Here is a 21,883-nt window from a genome sequence, read left to right on the forward strand (position 1 = left end):
TAGCCTTGTTATCTAAATTATATTTTATATTTTCCCTAACAGATCCTGTTGTTTTTGATATATGATAGCCAAGAATTCAGATTTGTAATTAAGATTGGTCGCAATTTTGTAATTAAATCCAACTTCGCAATCGTTATTTTGCATCTTTGTTTCGTGTATATGCTGTGGGAGCAGCTTTTGGGGGGAGAATTTATGATATATATTATTTATTAGCTATCAACTCAAGAAACCCAATAACAGCTAGAATAGAACGGAGTACGTATTTCGATTTACTACACATTTGAGTCCTTGAATCTTGGTCCCAATGAGATTGCCCACTTAGTTGGATCGATCTATCTATTGTTGTTATATATTCTTGTCGAGGAGGACAATGCAAATATGTTAGTAGATCCCTCCTTACATGGCCAAAACACACGAACATTACAAGATACTGATGTTAATATTACGGACTTCCAGTAATCAGCTTGGAGACCGAGTGTTGGGTCTCCATGTCAGCAATCCTTCTATACTATCGCACGAGTGAAGTTATCCAATGGACCTGCAAAATTGAACCAACAAGCATTGCTGAATTAAAAAAAAAAGGCGTGAATTGAACTCATAAAAAGATGTCCCGAGGAAGTAAAGAAATTATTGTATGGGACACAGAAAGCATAAAAATAATGGATAATGGAAAGCTGCATCGTATCATTGTACAAAATAGGTTTCTGCAGATCATATTTCATTACCGATATGGATATTGCTTCAGATGGCATTGGTTTACTCACAAATTCCCAATGGTTAGAAAATCTTAAAGCATGCGGCATCCTTGTCATGGATGTACATGTGCAAGTTTTACATGTATGAAGAAAAACTAGCATTTATGTTCATTTCAAAGGCACATACAAGAATATAATGTTCGTTTGAAAGAAAGAATGAGAAAACGACTTGTTCATTTGATATCCTTGTGATGTTGGAATATAAAGACAAATAAAACGATACAGAGAGTAGAAATGTCATTACATATGTGGGTTCAAGCAAGCTATAACATTTAACATAGATGACCCAGCATACAGTAGAAACAAGATGGACACCTCCTATTTGCCTGTAACATTGTTATTTTTCTGAAAGTGATATGATGATGAATGCAAATTTTTTATCATCTCATTTTTATCTATAATTATGTAAATCCAAACCTTATTCAAATTTTTTGCTTACTTTTTTGTTGAAAATAAATGAATAAGGTATTAAGTCCTCGTATTATCATGTCTCAAAATAGTTTTTCAAGAATGAAGATGGAACTTAGCCTCCACATTTAGTACTCTAAATGTAGAAAGTTTGGCTCCACTTTCAGTAAGTTTCCAGAAAAAGGGAATTTGACCTCACACTTGGGTTCGCTAGAACAAAATCACCAACTAAAAGTGTTTGAGAGGGTCAAGCTGGTAGCCATTCCAATCAAGTAGAGAATTTGCCTCCACGGTAAATTTTTGTCACCCTCACCAACTCCACTGCCACTTTAGCCACACAATAATCACCACATTTGCCACTATTGCTATGTAATAATAACCCATGATCGCCAGCAACACTCCATCACTATGACCATCATACACCACTACCACCAGCTTCCGACCACACCAACACCGCTATGGCCACTATCACACCAACAACACCATTGTGGTTGCTTCTGGTGTTGTTATCGTTGGTTTGTCACTACCAAGAAGTTCAAGGACGAGAAAGAAAAAAAGAGACATTTTCCTAATTTGAATAGGAAAAACTAGTTAGGAAACAGAAATGAAAAATGGAGATCTAAGTTTAAAAAATCATTTGCTAAATTAAACATGCCCTTCTAGTCAAAAGTGAAAATTACTGATGTGAGACTTACAATGTTGTTTTTAGGGTTTCTCCAGTAAAACCCTTGTAGTGCGATGACAGCTATGTTCGAGGCCACAAGAACAAAGATGCAAAGAGAATGCCTTCCCATCCACTCAAACACAAAAGTAGGACACCTATATCCATAAACGTCCACCTGCATAAAAAAGAACAAGGCAAGCAAACAAAATGAAACATAAAGAAAATAGTAGATTTAGTTACAAATGATGAATGCACACGAAATATGTCTGAGGAAAACATATTTCAGCAAAAGATGTCCACTCCATCTGGTACAACATTCCGTTAGTCAATGAAAGAACTCTACACGGTTTCATAGAAGAAAAAGAAGCCTATTCAGCTTCTAAAGGGATTAGTTCTCATCCACCCTCGGTGGAAGAATAATAGTGTTTTTTGTTTCCTGATGTGATTTTTGGACTGACTTTATTTATGGTTTTCTAGCAGCTATCTTTTAGAATCATGAGAATTGTCTTTTGAATCTAATTGGTATCTCAGGTCAGACTACAGCTATCAAATAGGTGGCAACCTCTCTTCCTTCCCTTTCAATGTCTCTAAGGTGGCCTTCTCAACTTTAACAATACCCCTAGATGGAGGGTCGTATCCTATCACAAAACTCTTCACTCTTTCACATCAAATGTCTATTTAGATAGAAAATACACTTGGAATGAACCCAACAACTTGAATGGAGCAGGCTAACCATGTAGCTCAGCAAATTTTTATGTCAAGGCAGTAGATGCAGCCCCATGCAACATATACAAGATATTCCTTTTCTCCTTCACATAAAAAATTAAATTACATGATTTTTCACTATCAAATTCCTGAAGTCTTCTTGAGGCCACAACATATCTCAGAGGTTCTAATGCAATAATACTTAATCTTCTTTCATCATGTTAAAATATCCTTGGTTCTTTTCATGGGTAAAGTGTAACCAAGTTTGTAAATAACAGGTGGCATGGTGCCTACCAACTGATATTTACTAGTCCGATGAAGGACCGGTATCGGACCATATGATCTGTACTTATCGATACTATCTCATAATTATATTTTTTTGACTGGTATTGGACGGTATGAGTCTGTATACCACCCAATGTACCGATACCACACTGTCAAATATATTATGAAACCAGTACAGGCCCAAGATAAAACCTTGTGTAACATTATCTGAAACATCACTCTAGCCCTGGAAGGCCAAAGGCCCTTATAAATTGTACCAGTTGTTACGATCTAAGCAATTTGGCCTAATAAGTTGGATAAAAATGCCTAGGTCTACATAATCTATAGCCAAACAAATTCATTTATACAAGCCCATAATATATGGGCGAGAAGGAGAAGTCATCAGTTGAACAAGCCAGCTAGCGGATATGGTTTGCTCTGGCATGATGACATGGCAGAAAACCTGCTGACATTGGCCGTGAAGGTTTTGCAAAAATGAGCATCATTGTCATCATGATAAAAAGCTTAAATTCAAATCAAATGTCTGCCCTCATATAACACATCCACGCACTATTACAAATTTATTATTTTTTCATCTCTTCAACTTTATAACAATCTTAAACAATTAGAAAAAGTTGCTTTCAAGTTGAAATTTAGATCTTCAGTATTCTCCTCTCAAGTACTTCCTCTATTAATAATACATCAAGAATTCTTTCCCCAAAGACAAAATTAACATTATAGCAGAGGATAAAAGAAAGAGGAACAGAGAAAAGAGACAAAGATAAATGGAAGAACAAAACCATGAAAACACACGTCAAAGGCCATTTTACCATCATCAAGGAAACAAAATTTTTTAGATAAATGTACAATAAGCCTAACCAAGCTGGCATATTTTAGCAGTAAACAAGGAAAGCATCAAAATGTTATATAATCTGTGCCTCAAAATTCAAATATTGTCCATGTGTGAAAAGGGCTGAACTTTCATACTCAATTCTGGAGCTTACCAGTACGTATAGAGCACATAATACAAATCCAGCGACACCCGTTGTAAGTAACATGTAACTGATTGTATATAGTGATTTGTTCAGAGGAACTCCTACAAAATTTTGAATCTCTTTCAGCTAATAGAATATAGAACTAATTCTATATTTCAGAAAAAGTCAATCAGGTTTAAGCGTAGGAAAGCAACTTGAGAATTACCTATAAATGCAAGAAATAGCCCAAGTGTGAAAACTGAAAGTGAAAACAGTAGCCATTTTGTTAGTCGATCCTTGTGATCCTGAAATATTGCCATTGGTAAGACATACAAATGCCAAATTAGCTATTGAATTTGATTTAATGAACTGGGAACTTCTTCTGGAAAAGAATTCTAGAAAAATGAGCATACATAAATCAACAGAAAAATGTAATCAAATGTTTTCAAAAGCATACAGCAAAAGAGAATCTCATGCTCAAGTCCATGTGTGAGCTGTATTGTACGTCATTTAATGTAATGAAAATAGCATTTTCTTTTTAACACAAGATAGAGTTTCACGAAAGCATTAATAGCAGAGACTAACCAATACTATCAAGGCTATAGTTATCTTGACATAGTGTTCATACCTCCAAAAGAACAAGAATATGACCAAAATGAAGCCCAAATATGCAAGTCACAACAGCAGTTAATGAGCTGCAAACAGATTTTTCATACATGATCAGAAATCAGTAGTCTTGCAAAAACAATAACTATAGATGAGAAACATGTAGATATGTCCTTGATTAATAAATAAAGTATATATGATATATACCATATATGAAATCTGACTATACTAGCTAGTTTTTGTTGATTGAATCAACCCATGTTATCTTATGCAACTTACTCCATCGGCTGCTTGTTAGAAATGAGATATGATCTCGATGCATGTTTTTTAATGAATTTCTAGGCACATAGTTTATGCAAATTTGTGTGAAACTTATTCCATCAATTGATATGCTATGGAGTTTAGCAAGACAACCAGAAATAAATGTTTGATCTTTCATGTGGAAACTTTGTTAAGCTTTTAAACAATTAATAGCTATGGCATATTGAACCAAGGATTTTAATTTTAAATAATACCACCCATACTGGGCGGTATATACTGGTCCGCCAGTAGACCGGTATGCGGACCGCCCGCTACTGGGCGATACTATCGATTGGGGTTGCTTCCGCCTCGTTACCACCCTAAATCGGTCGGTGACGGTTGATTTTGACCGTCGCTGCTCGCTACCGGGTGGTATTAGCCGAGGGAGAAAAAAAAAGAGAGAAAAGAAAAGGGAGAACCTGGAGATCCGGCGCCGCTCTCCCTCGACGATCTTGATTCGTCGCCGCCCTCCCTCGTCGGATGCCACAAATGAGATGTCACCTCCTAGGCGACGAGGCCTCGACGTCGTCGATGACTTCTCCTCATCTGCGTGGGGAGAAGAAGCCTCTGTGTCATCGCGGGGAGAAGAAACGGAGCGTCGTCGAGGCGATACACCCTGGTGTACTGCTCGATACTCTGTATCGTACCGAGCTACGCTCGAAACTTCGGTATGGTACGAAATTACAATCCTTGTATTAAACACATTGTAAATTCGGAGATGAGTTTGGAACCTGATCATTCTCTATTGGTACTTAAAAGCTGTGCATAAGCTTTTGTTTGGAAGGTTTGTCTACACACCTATGCTAGGCCTAACCTCCCTAGCATGAGTATTCACCAAGTCCGAAGGTCAGCGACTCAGCTATAAATAAATGGAAGAGTAATCAGATGAATAAGCTATGAATATAGTGGATTGTGTTTCACCTTGTTCCTGGTGACCTGGGGAGCTGAAAGTTATACTTCAAAGAGAGGTTATATAGGAGCATTAGGTTTTTTTTTTTAAAGGTAAGGTATAATGCTAGTCAAAGGACTACCAGCTAGATGATGAACATGATTTTCATTTAAATTTTTAGTGACCACTGAAGGTCGGTCATAGTTTATAGAGTTTGCTTCTTTTCAGTCATAAAGATCTTCAATAAAAAGAAAGCAAAGCAAAGAAAATGAATTTAATCCATAATAGGAGTAAGAATGGAGTACTATATTATAATGTTCGCAATTTCGGTCCGTATCGACATACTGAGCCTTGCTTGGTATGGTACGTACCGACGATATACCAGGGCATACCGAGCGGTACACCAAACATAGCTAAAAGGTCGATAATGGTTGAAACCACCCAGTACAAGTCAGTAACGATCGAAATCGATTGGTACTACCTGGTACAAGTTGGTAACGGTCGAAATTTCAATTGTTACCGTCCGATACAGCCCCATATCGCCTGATAGAAGGCCAAAAATTTGGTACCACCCGGTAACGGCAGTTCGCGTGTGTTGAGACACTCTCGGACCGGTACATATCACCTGTACCGGGCAGTGTACATCGAAATTAAAAATCATGTTATATTACAAGAGATTCAATATTTGCCATGTTTGGCTAACACGTTCACTGAGCTTTATAGGCAAGCTTTTCTGGAAGCTACCGAAAGAGATTGAACGTAGGGATTATGCCCATGCAACAGGGAAGAAGCTGAGCTTAGGCCTACTACTCGACACGGATGACAGATACAAAGTTTGACCTTAGTAGTGAGGAAGAGAACAAAGAGAGAAAAAACTTAAAACAGATGATTGTTGATCATAAGTCAGTTAAAATGGTATTCATATGGACAAAATAGAGCCATTTTCAATATTTTCAAAGGACCAACCAACCTGTATGACCTAATGAAACTCATGATTTAGCTCAGAGTGCTTAGAACCCTCTTTACTTGCTAATATGCCACGCCAAATGAAAATGAAGTGGTAAGTTTGAAGATTGTCAGTCTGCCACATTGTTGCCAAGTGTTCAGACCTGATTTATACTTGTGTAAGGTTTCTACCTTGGGCAGTCCTAGACAAGGTCTTTAGTTGGACTTCCTATTTTGCTTTTGTTTAGAGATGTATTTTGGTCCATACTTGTAGTTAATATATTCAATCAAGTTCCAAAGTTGAGATGTATTCTTATCTTTGGGTCCTATTTTTCTTAAAGAAGAATAAGATGCTAGGAGCCCAGTATAGATTTTTAGAGGTGTCTTCTAATAAGATCTCATGGGATTTTGTGATTTTCAAATAAAGAAATTTTCTCACATAAGTTAAACTTAGCTTACCAATATCTATAACTCTAGAGGCTGTCTTAACATTAGCAATTTCATTACTGAAATAGGATTATCATGGTTTAGTGGTATATTCTTTCTTTTCATCCTTTGGATGCCAATTATCCTATAATTGGACATTACCCTGATATGAGGCTATCATCCTATCTTAAAACAGCAACTGTGTACTCATGATAGTAGGACATATTTAATGATTGATCGACATTGAAAAGTACAGGTTACATAATTCAATATATATACCTTAAGATGCCTTCCGGATCAAAGGGTGCATGGCACCAGGGTGGGTAAGTATTCACTCCATTACCATCCTTCGGAGTCATACATTCCTATTTGTTAAAAAGACAATGGTTCGAAAAGTGAAATTATCCCCAACATCTAGATAAATATCAAATGTAAGTTCATTACCTTCAAATGTCTATATACAGGTGTTTTATGCAGGTGTTTGATGCCAAGGACATTGCGGTCAATCATTCCAGCCGCATTACATGCTGGTCCAAGATCACCTCTTATTTCACATTTAACCTGAGAATGAGAAAATTAATGTCCAAGTACATGTATAGCTAACATCATATGGTACCAATATTACAGATCTCTTAAACAAAGCAAGTTCATTGTATAGCCCTGAAGAACATAATTACAAAATAGAAACAATAAAGAGATATTACCGTCTCAATGGTGTAACTAGTTGGCAGGGAAGAATTTAATGATATTTCTTGCATTTCAAACTGCCAATCTGGAACATATGCACCATACAACAGCCCCAAGTATATACCAGATAGTAAAACCACTATGATCCTAAGAAGAAATTAGTAGTAATAAGTAAAAGACAAGGATAAGCCTTTTGTTATCGAGCATTACCATGCTTCTGCATGACTTGAGAAAATATGCAACCATCATCTTAACCACAAAGAAAGATTTTGCAATGGAAGATAATCTCATGTTCCAAATATTTGACAATAGCTCCAAGTATATGCCAAACAGTAAAAACACTATGATTGTAAGAAGGCACCAGAAGTAGTATGTAAAAGACAGGGATAAGCCCTCTGTTGTCATAGGTTGTCATGCATCCTCATGACTCAAGATAAAATGGAACCATCATCTCAACCACAAAGAAAGATTTGGCAACAAAACAAAATCTTGTGTTCCACATAGTTACTACATATGATCCACTTCACAGAAGCAAAATTATTCACATTGGATATCTTTAATCTAGATGCTATTAGATGCTGATAGACAAAAAAGTATTCATATTGGATAACCTACATATTCTCCCTTTCCTTGGCTCACATATTTACTTCAGTAACAATACCTACTTTAATAACTTTTTCTTTTGCAATATAAAATTCAAATCTGCATTCTTCTTAATATAAGATACATGTATTTATAAAGTCTTTGAACCACTAGATGTCTACGAATATAAAGTAAAAGTACTACTGTAATAGCACAATTTAAAAAAATAAAAATAATTTCCATCTTCTTTCAAACCTAGAGTGATTGAAATCCAAAAGACACTGAGTAGCCGTATTAGCAATAGTGCAAGGCAAAATTATGCGATTGGATACGGATTTACGCATGGAATATTATTTCGCTCAGACCAGTACAAAATGAGCAGTACATACTGGTTCAGGTATGAACCGATACAAGGACTGCCCCATCTCAAGAGGTCCAATCCGATCCATTAAAAAAATAAAAAAAAATTAATGTCTTCTCAGTATGCAGGGAGTGCAAAATCATGAGTCACCACTATCGTCCACTGCCACCTATCTCCCAACCAGCCACTACATGTTGTTGACCACAGGTATGCTTCCTCCACTCCTCCTTTGCCTCCATCGGCTCCACTTCTTCCTTCCTCTTCCTCCTTATCCTTCACTGGCTCTTTTGTTGTTTCATCTTCCTCCTTCCTGATCCTCTTCCTTTACCACCTCCTCTTCCTCCTGCCTCCTTTCTCCTCCACTTCCTCCACCACTATTTGTTCCTTCCTCTTCTCCTTCTTTTTCCTCTTCAAGTCACTGGTGCGTATCGATATGTCATGTCGTATGTCAACACAACAGTACCAACCAGTACCAATTCGGTCAGGGACCGACATGGGTCCCGCATTCGGTATCCAAAATGGCATTTGGATTTATGGGTGGCAACCCATCTTGGCTCAATTGCAAGTATCAACTTGATCTTCAAACTAATTTGGCCTTAGGTTTCCACCCAGCCTAGCATGTCCTTAACCCTGACGACTACTGGGCATGGCCTACTTAAGCCCATATACATATAAATTGCAAATTTGATTACAAAAGTAAAGTCGAGACTTACCAAGTCAAGTGCAATGGCAAAACTATAAATCCAAAAGTCTTATAGATTTATAATACACAATCAAACATCAAAGTTATCCAAATTAGATAAAGATACACATGCCTAAATAAAGTAACTTAATTGACAGTCACCAAGTTAAGATTGTGCATTATAACAAAAAAAAAAACAATTTGCATACCACTGATATTGATAATTCTTAAACATTCCACGTTCAACGTTCATAGTTCGGTTGCTCGAAAACCATATTTCACATAAAGCAGCAACAATGTACCCAATAGCTATCCTCTGTTTTTCATGAAGTTGAGAAGCAATAATTAACATAAAAATCAAAATCTTAATATCAAGGCATTTTTAGAAAAAAATAATAAAACATGAAACAAGTATTGCATTAAACAATATATCAGGAAATGAAGCATTTACTCTGTAATAAACTAATACCTGTAGAACACCAAACAGACGAATTTTCTGAATATCAACACCAAAAGTCAGCGAATTTATTCCATGAAAGTAACCACCTGAAATAACAAATGACATAACATGGTAAATATTCAACTCGGTCTATTGTTAAAAGAAAATAAACTAAACAAACTTGATTATGTTACATAGAATGTTCAGATAAGACAATATGCTACTGTAGTACCATGCTTCCAATAGAACAGCCAATACACCTTGATAAATGTAACCTAACATTATAGTTCATGAACATAAGAAAGCATCTCTAAAGAGATATCAATAGCATTAGACCTTTAAAAAGGATGACATCCTTAATAGAACTGAATGGTAGGAAGGACTTGTAGTGAAACTTAAATAGCTGGTGTAACAAAAGTAAATCAATGGCACATATGAAACAAAGAAGAGAACATCCTGATACAAAAGGGCATCTAGTTGATTTTTACTATCATTGTCTTATACAGCGCATACCATCAATATACTCTTATCCCTAGAACCTAGGGAGAATAACAGGAAGACTACACTAAAAGTAAGAGAAGTGGCATCTAGTATGTAATACTTTACAAGGTCATTAAGGACCATATTTCTAAAAACTGCAGGAAGAGGAGAAATTTATTTAGATATCCAAGGGCTCAACCACTCAAAAGTATGCTGAGATTGTGTGTGCGTGTGTGTGTATATATATATATATATATACACACACACGCACACACACGCACACACACACTGTTCCACATTGCTGTAATTTTGCTTAAAGAATATGGTTGAATATAGTTATATTCACTATGACGGAGAAGATTTGCAAATTTTTGGGCAATTGCTTCAATTTCCACCAGCTTTGCAAACTTGACCATTACAGGGAAGCTATTAGAAAAAGCTTGAGATGCAGGAAATTAAGAAAAAAGGTTGGAGATATTAGTCAGCAAATAGAAATCACCCCTGCTTTTCTCATTTCAATCTCATATCTCATTCTGCTGCCTATTGAACATGTTTCAAGAGTGCACCATCAAATACCTACATAAACATATAACAAAGTTGAAAAAACTATGTCCATTGACTTGGGAAGTAGCAAACTAACTCTAAAGTTCATATTGGCAGAAATGCTTGGTGAACGGAGACCTAAAGAAGCAAAATTTCGATGGAAGTAAAAGAGTATTACAGACTGTATAGAGTTATGTCCATAAACTACCTGAAAATTTTCCATGTCAACTTTGAGGAAAAAAGATTAGTTGCAGTCAACACTCGAAAATTATGGAAATTGGATACAAGGGCAAAGATGTCATGCACAAGAGAATGCCAGGAGGGAACTTATTTAGGAGTAAAGGAAAAGGTTGTAAGAGATAAAGCCACATTCATCATACAGAACAAAAAAATAATGGATGCACAAGCATTGACAAGTGACATTTGCAACCAAAGAAAGGGAAAGATGTAAATGGTTAAATGCAAACAAGAAACAGACCTCACTAAATAAGTCACCCTAACGAAGTTAAACCTCGCAAGAAACACTTGAACCTTTTAAAGAGCATATTTAATTAAAAATGGTATAAAAAGTAATGGAATGCAATGGCAGATCTAGATCATGAAGTAAGAATTCATTTTCTAACAGCAAACCAGTATAGCACAATGGAATTGCCAATCAGAGAGTATGAACCAATGAACGATTAATTAATTGTTTGTTTTTTGTTTTACTGTCTGTAATGAGAGAATCTTGCTGGTACATTATATAGTTATATGTCGTTTTATTATTTATTTAAATAGCATCATTTAGGTTATAAGACACAAGAATCAACACTTTTTTCATAAAGTATTAATCAAAATAAGAACAAATACATATTCAAGAAATTACATAAGATAAAAAGCACCTTCTGAAAAAGATAGAGAGAACATCTGATACTGTTACCTTGGAGAAAAATACCGACAATGAAGAGTTTAACTGCCTTTATCATTGCCTTCCATGTTAATTGAAGTTTTCTGGATTTGTTCTGAATCAAAAAAGGGATTTTCATTTATTCATGGAACATTCTGATGTGTCACAAACAGATCCCTGGTAACTTCATAGATTGTATAAAGTATAAACAACTCGAAAATACATTAAAATATGAACCTTTTTATTCTAAAAACAGAAGAACAATATTAGGAAAAATTAGCATATTGCTTTTGGAGAAGATTATCTACAAGATCTGCATTTAAAATCCTAGTAAAATCCAAATTTAAGTGGATTTTCATGAGTAAGCAATAGTCTGCTGCAGAATGTATAAGAACAGCTCATTTGTATATGACTATACATAAAAATGACCCTCCAGCCACCCCATTCTCAAATTTGAAAATAAAGTGCAAAGGTTTTTATACTAGAGAATAGAGAGTATATGCTAAATATCATAAAAATTAGGACACAATGACTCTAAAGAAGAAAAGGAAGAAAAAGGTACAAAAGAAGAAATGGAACAAAGAAACAGTTAGAACTGTTCATTCATAAAAGCAGTTATTTAGAAGTGATGGTTATAATAGAAATACTGTTCCTAAAGCAAGTGAACTCAGGGCCTGTTTAGCATGGGGAATTCTTATGAAACTGCAGAATTTTGGCTAAACAACAATATTATTACGCCCAAGGATCTCCACACTTAATAACATTATGCTAGTCTCACCCTCCAAAGCCCACTTTCATTTCAGTTCCAAAGATGAAAACCATTTGGCAGGGGAAATGCCATTATAATAATGCAGAGTGAGATAATCAATCGAATTCAATTGTTTGGTTCTTATTCATCCAGAAGTGATTGAACTAGGCTTAAAAATGCACTATCGCACCAAGTAAACTACATTCACTCCTTCCCTGTTTACGGCTACAGGGCTGGATACCCTCTAATCTCACCATCAAATGGACTCAGCTCTAAAGGTACCGCTGTGTAGCTTCCAAATCCTATTACAAATCCCCATTGACATATTTTCATGCGTGAAATACCAAAATCAACAACAACATTAATCATTAGTTAGAATTTAGAAAAATTCCAATTTGAATTTTAGATCCCCACTTAAATTTTTAGAGGAACCCAGATAAAATATATTGTGTGCGAGCAAAGTGCATCAATGCTTAAAACTATACAGTATGTGGCAGAAGATATAAAAGAATTCAATTATGATTAGTCCTTATATAAATAAACATTACTTTGTCATCTTGCCACCTCATTGAATCCTATTAAATCTTGGATTCGAACTACAAATATTTTACTTTTATATTCTAATTCTAATACAACTAAATTCTCAACAAATTTAAGACTACACTTTAACCTAGCAGATGGCCAATTTACTTACCGAGATATGCAACTCAGTCAAGCATTATGGATTCAGACAAATCATGAACATGGATTAAATCTCATGTTCCAACACAGTGCCAGTCACAAGTTGGTAAAGTAGCGTACCCCAAGACACCCCTTGTAACTGCTTAAAGTAGTCCATGTTCTACAAAAGATTAGAGAGGTTATCTCTGTGACTCAAACCCCGGTATCCAGTTACAAAGGAACTTGGTGCACTAGGTAAGCCCATCAGAATTAGCTAGATTGCACAATAACAAACAATCCTAGTGTTTGGACCTACTACCAGACTAATTCTAGCTAGTCAACCTAGATTGGTTAGCATATGTCATGCATATATATGTATTTAATTCATCCCAGATTATATTAAAATTTAAAAGATCCAGATCAATGATGATCTTGCATACCTAGGGGCAATCTATGTTACTAGAGCTAGAAGTTCAAAACAAACTTTTGGAAAGAGGAAGAAAATAAAAAATGAGTGCAACTTTGTATTGCGTAACATTACTGGCATTATAAGTTCTCTCTTTTTCTTTTTGTTTTGAAGGCATCTTATGTTTTTCAAGCAGTATGACCACTTGAATCATGAGAGATACTGTCATCAGTGTCATGTGGATGTGGCAATATATACTTTTTAGAGAAACTTCCAATAACACTAAAATTATTCCAAAGAAAAAAGAAAAAGGAGAAAATAACTAGATTTAATTGAGAACATGTCAATTGAACTTGAATCCAAATTAATCATTAATCCAAACAGATTTGGTTGGTTTTTTCCCTTTCGTGTCTACTGTAGCATCAAAAGGTCTCCCAATTTACATCACTTGTACCATACCAATTCTAGTAATTATCGAAACTGGTTATTGAACCAAGATTTAAATTCTCTACCTCAAAGTTTGAACATTTGTAACATTTTATTCAAGGATATTGGACGATACAGATCTATGTATAGCACGGTTCTCTGGAACTGTATCATTCTAATAGAAAGTCCTCTTAGAAAGTGTTACACCAATTGATCGGCCAAAGTGTTACACCAAATTCCTCTTAGAAAGTCCAAGTCAAAGTGAACAAGTGCTCAGTGAATTTGGTACTAAATTGTCTAGGTGACTTTTCAAATTTGACTCCTTTTTTAATGACAAAAAAGAGTTTCCAGTTGTTTATTTTTCACCTCTTCCTCTATCCTCTGCCATCTTTATCTTGGAATTTATATGTTCCTTCTAGCTCCCCTAGATCTATACCTTCCCTGCCTCTATATTGCAGTCCATCAATCACTCCACCAATATTGTAACTCCCCCTGCATCATGTCTGAATGGTCATCTCCAATTGGCAAAGTTCTCATTTTCAGAAAAGAGTTCCTAGTTGGCTAGCCCTTTATCCTCATCTCTGTTCCTGTCCCTTTTTTTTAATTCATCTTAGTATCTTATATCACTTCTACCTCTTCTACATCTCTTTTCTTACTCTAGTCCCTATTATCACTGCAGCCAGTGATCACTTTATTAATATTTCTGCTGCTCCTGCTTCATGCTTATTTTATTTCACAAGAAACAATGGAAACATGAAAGTGTATACATACACATGAATCACTCAACAAGAGGAAAGGGAAGTAACTCCCTGTTAAGTATTGATTTCTTTGTTTGCATGGGTCGCTAAAAGTATGCATACATATATGTATGTTTGTATATATATACACACATATGAACAATCCACAAGAAAAATGGAAATTACCTCCCTGTTAAGTATTGGTTCCTTTGTTTGCATGACTCACTAACTTTGCAAAATTAATAGACAGAAATTAAACATGTGGACAACATATGATTATCAGTTTATAGATAAGAAACATGTCAAAGAAAACTTGACATCACAAGAGGAGGAAAGACTTCTTACCTTGTAGACAATTGAAACAGAAATACCAGCGATGAAAAGAAAAAATGGCATCACAAAGTCCGCAAGGCGTACACCAACCCAAGGAGCATGAGCAACAAATGGCAGTACAGAACCAGCATAATCAACAAATATCATCAGCTGCAACAGAAATTTGGGATACATTCTAACAATCATCTCAACAAGGATATCAACTATAAAAAAACACCAAGCACAGTTTCAAGAACATTATGGAGCAAGAAACAACCAACTCCATTAGAGACAAATTTTTAAACACAGTATCATTAGCTGTTTCCATGAGAGCATATATAAAATCCTGATAACATAGTGCACATTTGATTTAAGTAAGGAACTACCAGATGTACTCTATTGGAAATTATGATACTAATATATGCCAAATAACCTATTTACTTAAAAAAACAAAGTTACAAGTTATATATAGAAGTACAATTCCAAATAAGATTTTAGTTAGGCATTAGTAATGAGGAAACAATTATCATAAAATATGCAGAGGCTCATATGTAACACAAATTAGTCCCACATTGGAAGTGGGCTAAGGCTAAGATTGGCTATAAAAGTGTATTATTGTTAACTTTAGCTTTAGTTATCCTATCAGGTTGGATCATAAAAATTGGTATCAAAACCGACCTAGTATTGGGGGTATGGTAAGGGGTTCTAGTAGAAAAGGGCTACTAATGGGCAGGGTCGGAGGATATGTCATGGCATGAAACCATCACTGAGATATGTCTCACATGCACCATGCTAGGGTCAGATCTGAGTTATGTTGAGTCTTGACGAGGATGTCAAGCCCTTAAATGGGGAAGATTGTAACATCCTGATTAGTCTCCCATCAGAAATGGGCTAAAACTAATATTAGCTTATAAAAGTATAATAGGTATATTATTATTAACTTCAACTTAAATATTTTGACCAGTGGTTTGAGCTCAACGAAGTTAATAGGTCAGTTATTCCAAAAATTATATGTATCAAAAGAAGATATATATCTCCATTGTGAATTTGGAAATCTTTATTAATGATATATATATGTATATAATTGTATATTGATATCATACCAGTACATACATATATAAGGTAGTATACAGACTTATGATAAGATGTGCACCTATCAGCTAACCATACTAAATAGGAAACTTGTAAGAAACAGTTTGTTTTAATTTTAAAATGCAAAATATGTTGATTATTGAATCTAATTACCTTAATTATACATATAAATAAAAATAAACAGCTCATGGGACAAAATAACTCACGCACATAGAAGTTATCAGTTGCCAGGAAGGAAGGAAGGAACCAATCAAGCTATTTACTAAAACTTCAAGAATATCTTGTTGTTCTTCAATCGGCACATCATTCTGCATGATTTGATTGGGCCAATTAGACTATGCAGTTTCCGCATGCGAAAGAAAAAATGGCCATATTCAAAAATCCACCGCAACTAGTATCAAAATACCCTTCATCAAGAGAGAAAGATGATGTTCAGTGTTAGCATGTCACTCTCCTATGAAAAAATTGGTTAGTTCTGAGAATAGGCTCTGCAATTTCTTGTTGGTTTCTGAATCAATACCAGAATTAATTTAACCATTTCAGTATGTGATCATTTTGTTTATATCTGGATTATCATAGAGAGCGTTGGAACTATTTGAATCAGGTCATGATTAGATAAATGATAATATTAAAGCCTAATTAAAACAGTGACTAGCTTCTTTAAATAAAGCAAGTTAGATATGAATATAACTATATATCGGTCATAATTAGTCCAGCTACTGCCGAAATCAATATCAAACTAAGATTTATATCATCGCTTGGAATGATTTAAATCATAACTAGATATGACTAGATATAATGCATTTGGTATTTTATATCTTAATAATTTTCTTAAGTTAGCTCCATAATTTGCTTGTCATCCAATCATCTCACGTTAGAACACTCAGATAAACACGTGAAGGAACCAGAAACAAGAGCAGATATTCCCTTTGCAAATAAGGTTCAATAAAATTGGTGTTACGTTTATTCTAATATATTATCACACTACAAGGTGTCTTCACTCCTCTCAAATTCTTGAATTAAGCATCGAACTTGTCATAGCTACATCAGACTATTCCCACTGCAGGTTATCTGCATAAGACTCAAGAAATGATTACCTTAATCTGGACACAAAACAAAATAATTGAATTACTAGTTCGAGAAACTGGAAGATTCATGCGGTCGTGAGTCAGAACATACAACTTATAATGAATCTCAAGATTAAGAAACCGACTCACTAAAAACCTGATTCTTTTTCCAAGCATTCATTTATCAAGATAAGCGTACAATTTGCCACCAATCAACTGGCTCAACATGTCGCATTACTCTCTGCGTAACATACCAACAAGTCGCAAAGATCAAGAAATAGACCATGACCTAATTCTTGTTCAAGAAACGAGTACCGCGACCTTATCACGGACTAAACGACCGAAACAACAGTTCAAGAAATGGAAATGTGCCCGCAATCGACATCAAGATCACGAAATCGACCCACTAAAACCTAAATCTATTCAAGAAAAGAACAGCATGACCTAAATCAGGAGACCAGCGACCGGAATCTAGGGGTCAGAGAAGCTAAGAGAGAGCTCACAGCGATCGAGAGACCTCGGAAGACGTCGAGAGAGGCGACGCGAGTGCCTCCGGCTCTCCTTCCTTCCTTCCTCGAGGCTTCCGCTTCCTCGGGGCCTGGGCTCAGTGGGACGTAGTCCCCCATTTCTTCTTCCGTAGCGAACGCCCCAAGATTTGGGCGAGACGGCAGGGAAAGCGGAGAATGGTCGGAACCGATCAACTTTTTCCGTGAGTGGTTCACTTTACGCTGAGGCGAGAGAACTGGGAATATGCGCGTACGTTCCACTCACGTTGCTCCGCTAACGAGCATGGAGGCGTTAGTTCTGGTGCCTCGCCGTTCGCCACAGGCCTTTCGAAGATGGTCCAACGGTCGCAGGTAAGATGAAAGTCTTAGTGCGGTGAACGTACTCGCCGAATGTGATAAGCGACGCTACCTCTATTAATCACTACCCAGTTTAATACCTGCCTTATGATTGGGCGAAGTTAGCAACACAAGGCAGGTCGGTTGGTGGGTTCGGGTACGGAATGCCAAAAGTAATCGCTGTTCAGGCCGCCGCCGTGAGAGACTTTATGATTAGCTGACAGTTGCGGGCCCCACGGAAACAGAAGCGACATTTATATTCTCGAATCTGCTCCGTCCAGCCATCGGACCCTCCTATCTCAGCCGTCCATTGTAATCGTACGAGGTGGCATGAATGTTTGGGGTAGGTGAGAGTGTGTCCCGCCGTTCAGGCGAAGGAATTGGTTCACCGTACAGGGAATAGTGATGGCTGGAGGTGATAATAACGTCCAATAGCTTTTCGTGTTGGCCCCACCCAGCAAATGATAACCATGGCAAAATGTGACAAAACAGAAACAATAATAATCATAAAAAATATTATACTAAATTATAGTATTTTTCGGTAATATCTAAAAATATTATAATATAGTATAAAATATATACTAATATTTTTATAAAAGTTATATTTATAATATTTTTATACTAAATTATAGTATTTTTCAGTAATATCTAAAAATATTATAATATAGTATATAATATATATTTTTATAAAAGTTATATTTATAATATTTTTATTTTGTGTTATAGTGCTTTCAAAAAATCATAAAAGGATTATAAAGAGAAAATATGGGGAACAAAAGTATTGTAAATAAAGATAAATGCTAATTATCAGAAGTCCACAGAAACTGGTGATGACATGTAACTGAAGATCTGGGAGAATTCAGAGTCTATTATCAAGCACAAACAAGAAAGGACAACACTGATGATGCTATTGGTGTAGATGATAGGATCAACTTGTGATGACATTTGGTTACAGATCTAAAAGAACTCAATTTATCAAGTTCAGAAAAGACACTAGAAATTAACACATTAGGTTTTAATAAGAATAAAACAAGGACAGCAATGGAAGACCTTTGTCTATATAGAACAGATTTGTGCATGGTTGCTACGACTAAAGTAATCCAAAAGAAACAAATTAATAGTAGATTTTGTCATACAGCAAACTCTGCAGATCTACTAATAGCTTCTTTGCAAGATTTTAAAGATGAAAAATCAGTACAGACTAAAACCAAAGAACTGGCTAATGAGAATGGCTAGTCCCATGGATATTGCTACAAGAGAAGCAGCCCATGTTAGCTTCTCTGTAATCCTAGGAACCCTTTCTTTCAGTGCCTGAGTGAATGAACCTATGAAAACTGTGTAACTTGCCATGGCAAACACCGTGCCAACAAGAAACATACACAAAAATGCAGCACCAGCCAAGCGCGACGGAAGTGCTAGCGCTGGCAAGACCATCATGAGTGCATCAGGCTGCAGACCATGCACAATGCCGGTAGCAAAGGTTGCAAATCCAAACTTCTTTTTCCCAGTCGGACCTGCATCCAAGTGCTCGTAGATACTAACATCACACTCCCCATTTTCTAAAGCGACACAAGGCGTGGGCACCTCTGAGGCCTCTCTGAATCCAATTGCACCAATGACAAGCAGAGTTAAACCAACAACTCTTGTTCCCCATGTACGAATGACCTCAATGTGCAGACGATCTTTGAGCATTAGGAACAGTAATCCAAATACCACTTGACCAGTATCATGGCCGCATCCCCAAAGGGCTCCTACTACAGCACTCTCGATCCTCGTTCTGCCAATGGATAAGGGAGCCAAGGCAGCAAGATGGTCAGGGCCCGATAATGTGTGTAGGCAACCAGCAAGAAAACCAGTCCATGCACTGCTTAATAATTCCGTTCTAATGAGCCTTCCACCAGATCTGGCAGCAGACTGCACTGTTGCATAGGAGGGCGGCACTAGAATTGGTTGGATTATTGTAAAAATTATTGCTGATGTGAGAACAAGCACTGCAGAATGTACAGCCTGAAAGGAAGAGATCTGAAAATTTAAATACAACAACAAAATGAGAATTTCCAATTATAAGGGGTCAGCTACATGGACTTTCCCCACCATTAAGCTTAGTCAAGGGCAACAACAATAGTCAAACTAAGAACACATCAGACAATTAAATATGGACAAAGAACCATCAACCAAAATGATCACTCAAGTGCACCTGAGACATGGTAGAATACACACTTTCATGAAATAGATGCATGAAAAAGATCCACAAAAGGCACTAATGAACATGGTCTTTCCATTAAACAAAGATTGTCAAAACCACAAATCACTAAACAAGCCAAATCAACCAATACTTGCCTGGCAATTAATTGATCGCAACGTGGAAAAAACAAACTAAAATTGGCCATGTGCCTTCTATACAAATTAACACAATCTTTTAACCATGCCATTATCTTTGCAATTACTGGTAAAAATTTAATGCCGCAAATTCACATAAATTTGACAAGTCTGAATCTGTACTTTTCTAGACACACTACGAAAAGAAAACCCATATTCACATGAAATGTATCTTCAGAAAAAGCATCTGCATATGCCAGAAAATGGATAGTAATTTATTTTGTTAAGTTAATTATACATCATCTAAACATAGAAAAAGAAAAAGAAAAAGCTCAAGCATACACAAGGAATTGATTCCAATGCTACAAACCAAAGCCTTAAGACTTTGAAGTAAACATGTCCAATCACTATTCTTAAAGAAAGCATACTGTTGATTTTCGAGCGCCGAGATTCATCTTGTGATGCAGCTTAGGTAGATTTGGCTCAATAAATCTAAAAAGAAGCTAATCCTAGTTAGACAAAAAAAAGAACCCAATAAAGAAGGGTTTAAAAAAGTTTTGCTTGGGAGTCCAAAACAGGTTATCTAGACAAGTCTGTGTGAATGAAAGGAGATCAAACATGAGCTTCTCGACATGGAAGGTTACTTTAAGTCTCTATCCTGGATTACTGACCATTGTTGCTATAACAAGAACTGTTAGAATTTTTATTCCTAAGTATATTATTATTTATCATTAGCCCACTGATATTGTGTCTCCCAGTGTACTCCTCTTTCTCTCCCTTCTCCTCTTATCACTCATCCCCTTTTCTCTTCCCCTACTATTCTTGATCTATATCAAAAACTTCACATCCACATCATGTTGCATCACTGAACCTCTGGACACCTTGCAATTCCTGAAAGCACAGTTGTCACAGAATCCCCAAGCAAACATCTGCATCATCTACCAAAATTGAGCTGAGCAAGGGGGTGCGCACATGAGATTAGATCTATCCATTTAAGTTCTCTAAATCTAATCTGTTCAAGGCTCCACATTTTTTTATGCAACTATAACCCCGGACATTATGCACGCTAGGAGTGTCATCCAGGAATAATAGGAATTCTGGAAGACCGTATTGCTTCCAACACGTTCAGTGCTGCAAAAATTAGGTCCTTGCTAACCATACACTACGATGTAACATCCAAAAATTCCAGATAAGAAACAATTCTCCAACGAATGCATAAAAATTTGAGTCCAAAACTTGTTATAAGCACAATTACATTAAAATATGTAGCACTTATCCGTCAGTCACGCCCAACAAAGCAATCCTAAAACCCAATCCGAAGATAAAGAAGTGCTAAAGAAATCACCTTTCGCAGGATAGAACCGGCGGATGCTCTTCTTTCGGGATATAGCTGAGCCATCCGGGCCTCCTCGGCGGAGCGAGAAGCCGAGGCATCGGAGAGGGAGGAGGAAGAGCTAGGAACAGCAGGCGTGGGCGTGGGCGGCGGCGGCGGTCCTACTCGTTTGGAGAAGAGCGAAGCCGCGGGCTTGAAGCCATTGCGCGGGAGCCAAGGAAGGCTGTGCTTGGGGTACGATGGGGGTCGCCGGAGGAGGACAGGCGGGCGAGGCCTCGCGAAGGGCGGAGCCGTTCGACAGGGGGAAGGGATAAGCCTCTCCATGAGAAGAAGGAGAGCGCTCAG

At 36.6% G+C, this 21,883-nt stretch overlaps 2 protein-coding genes across 5 annotated transcripts; both read right to left on the minus strand.

Moving 5' to 3' along the window:
* Positions 1 to 221: 221 nt before the first annotated feature.
* LOC103980779 (uncharacterized) lies at positions 222 to 17,883 on the minus strand. Of its 3 annotated transcripts, XM_065136993.1 has the most exons (14): positions 17,562 to 17,883; positions 16,188 to 16,285; positions 14,919 to 15,056; positions 11,630 to 11,711; positions 9,718 to 9,794; positions 9,458 to 9,564; positions 7,641 to 7,770; positions 7,381 to 7,497; positions 7,216 to 7,301; positions 4,399 to 4,465; positions 3,997 to 4,075; positions 3,801 to 3,892; positions 1,859 to 2,002; positions 222 to 538 (listed from the first exon to the last, which is right to left on the minus strand). In XM_065136993.1, the coding sequence occupies exons 3-14, from the start codon at positions 15,051 to 15,053 to the stop codon at positions 509 to 511; spliced, it is 1,146 nt and encodes a 381-aa protein (XP_064993065.1). In that variant the 5' UTR covers positions 15,054 to 15,056; positions 16,188 to 16,285; positions 17,562 to 17,883; the 3' UTR covers positions 222 to 508. The 3 variants fall into 3 exon arrangements, with proteins under 3 accessions (XP_064993065.1, XP_018683325.2, XP_018683323.2); XM_018827780.2 differs by lacking the exon at positions 16,188 to 16,285 and having other exon boundaries at positions 17,562 to 17,882; XM_018827778.2 differs by lacking the exon at positions 16,188 to 16,285 and having other exon boundaries at positions 17,548 to 17,881.
* Positions 17,884 to 19,037: 1,154 nt separating this feature from the next.
* Positions 19,038 to 21,883, minus strand: LOC135629386 (chloroplast protein FOR GROWTH AND FERTILITY 2-like). Of its 2 annotated transcripts, none has more exons than XM_065136667.1 (2): positions 21,551 to 21,883; positions 19,038 to 19,893 (listed from the first exon to the last, which is right to left on the minus strand). In XM_065136667.1, exons 1-2 carry the CDS (start codon positions 21,860 to 21,862, stop codon positions 19,078 to 19,080), a joined length of 1,128 nt encoding a protein of 375 aa, XP_064992739.1. In that variant the 5' UTR covers positions 21,863 to 21,883; the 3' UTR covers positions 19,038 to 19,077. The 2 variants fall into 2 exon arrangements, with proteins under 2 accessions (XP_064992739.1, XP_064992738.1); XM_065136666.1 differs by having other exon boundaries at positions 19,038 to 19,908.

The sequence above is a fragment of the Musa acuminata genome, chromosome BXJ3-1 (genome assembly GCF_036884655.1).
Source record: "Musa acuminata AAA Group cultivar baxijiao chromosome BXJ3-1, Cavendish_Baxijiao_AAA, whole genome shotgun sequence".
Taxonomy (NCBI): domain Eukaryota; kingdom Viridiplantae; phylum Streptophyta; class Magnoliopsida; order Zingiberales; family Musaceae; genus Musa; species Musa acuminata.

Coding starts and splice junctions, on each gene's coding strand:
- LOC103980779 (XM_018827778.2), bottom strand. CDS start 17,670: ATGGGGGACTACGTCCCACTGAGCCCAGGCCCCGAGGAAGCGGAAGCC. Junction 15,057..17,547: donor TCCGAGGTCTCTCGATCGCT/GTGAGCTCTCTC, acceptor TTTCTGTTGCAG/CTGATGATATTTGTTGATTA. Junction 3,893..3,996: donor GCTATTTCTTGCATTTATAG/GTAATTCTCAAG, acceptor AAAATTTTGTAG/GAGTTCCTCTGAACAAATCA.
- LOC135629386 (XM_065136666.1), bottom strand. CDS start 21,862: ATGGAGAGGCTTATCCCTTCCCCCTGTCGAACGGCTCCGCCCTTCGCG. Junction 19,909..21,550: donor CCGGTTCTATCCTGCGAAAG/GTGATTTCTTTA, acceptor TTAAATTTTCAG/ATCTCTTCCTTTCAGGCTGT.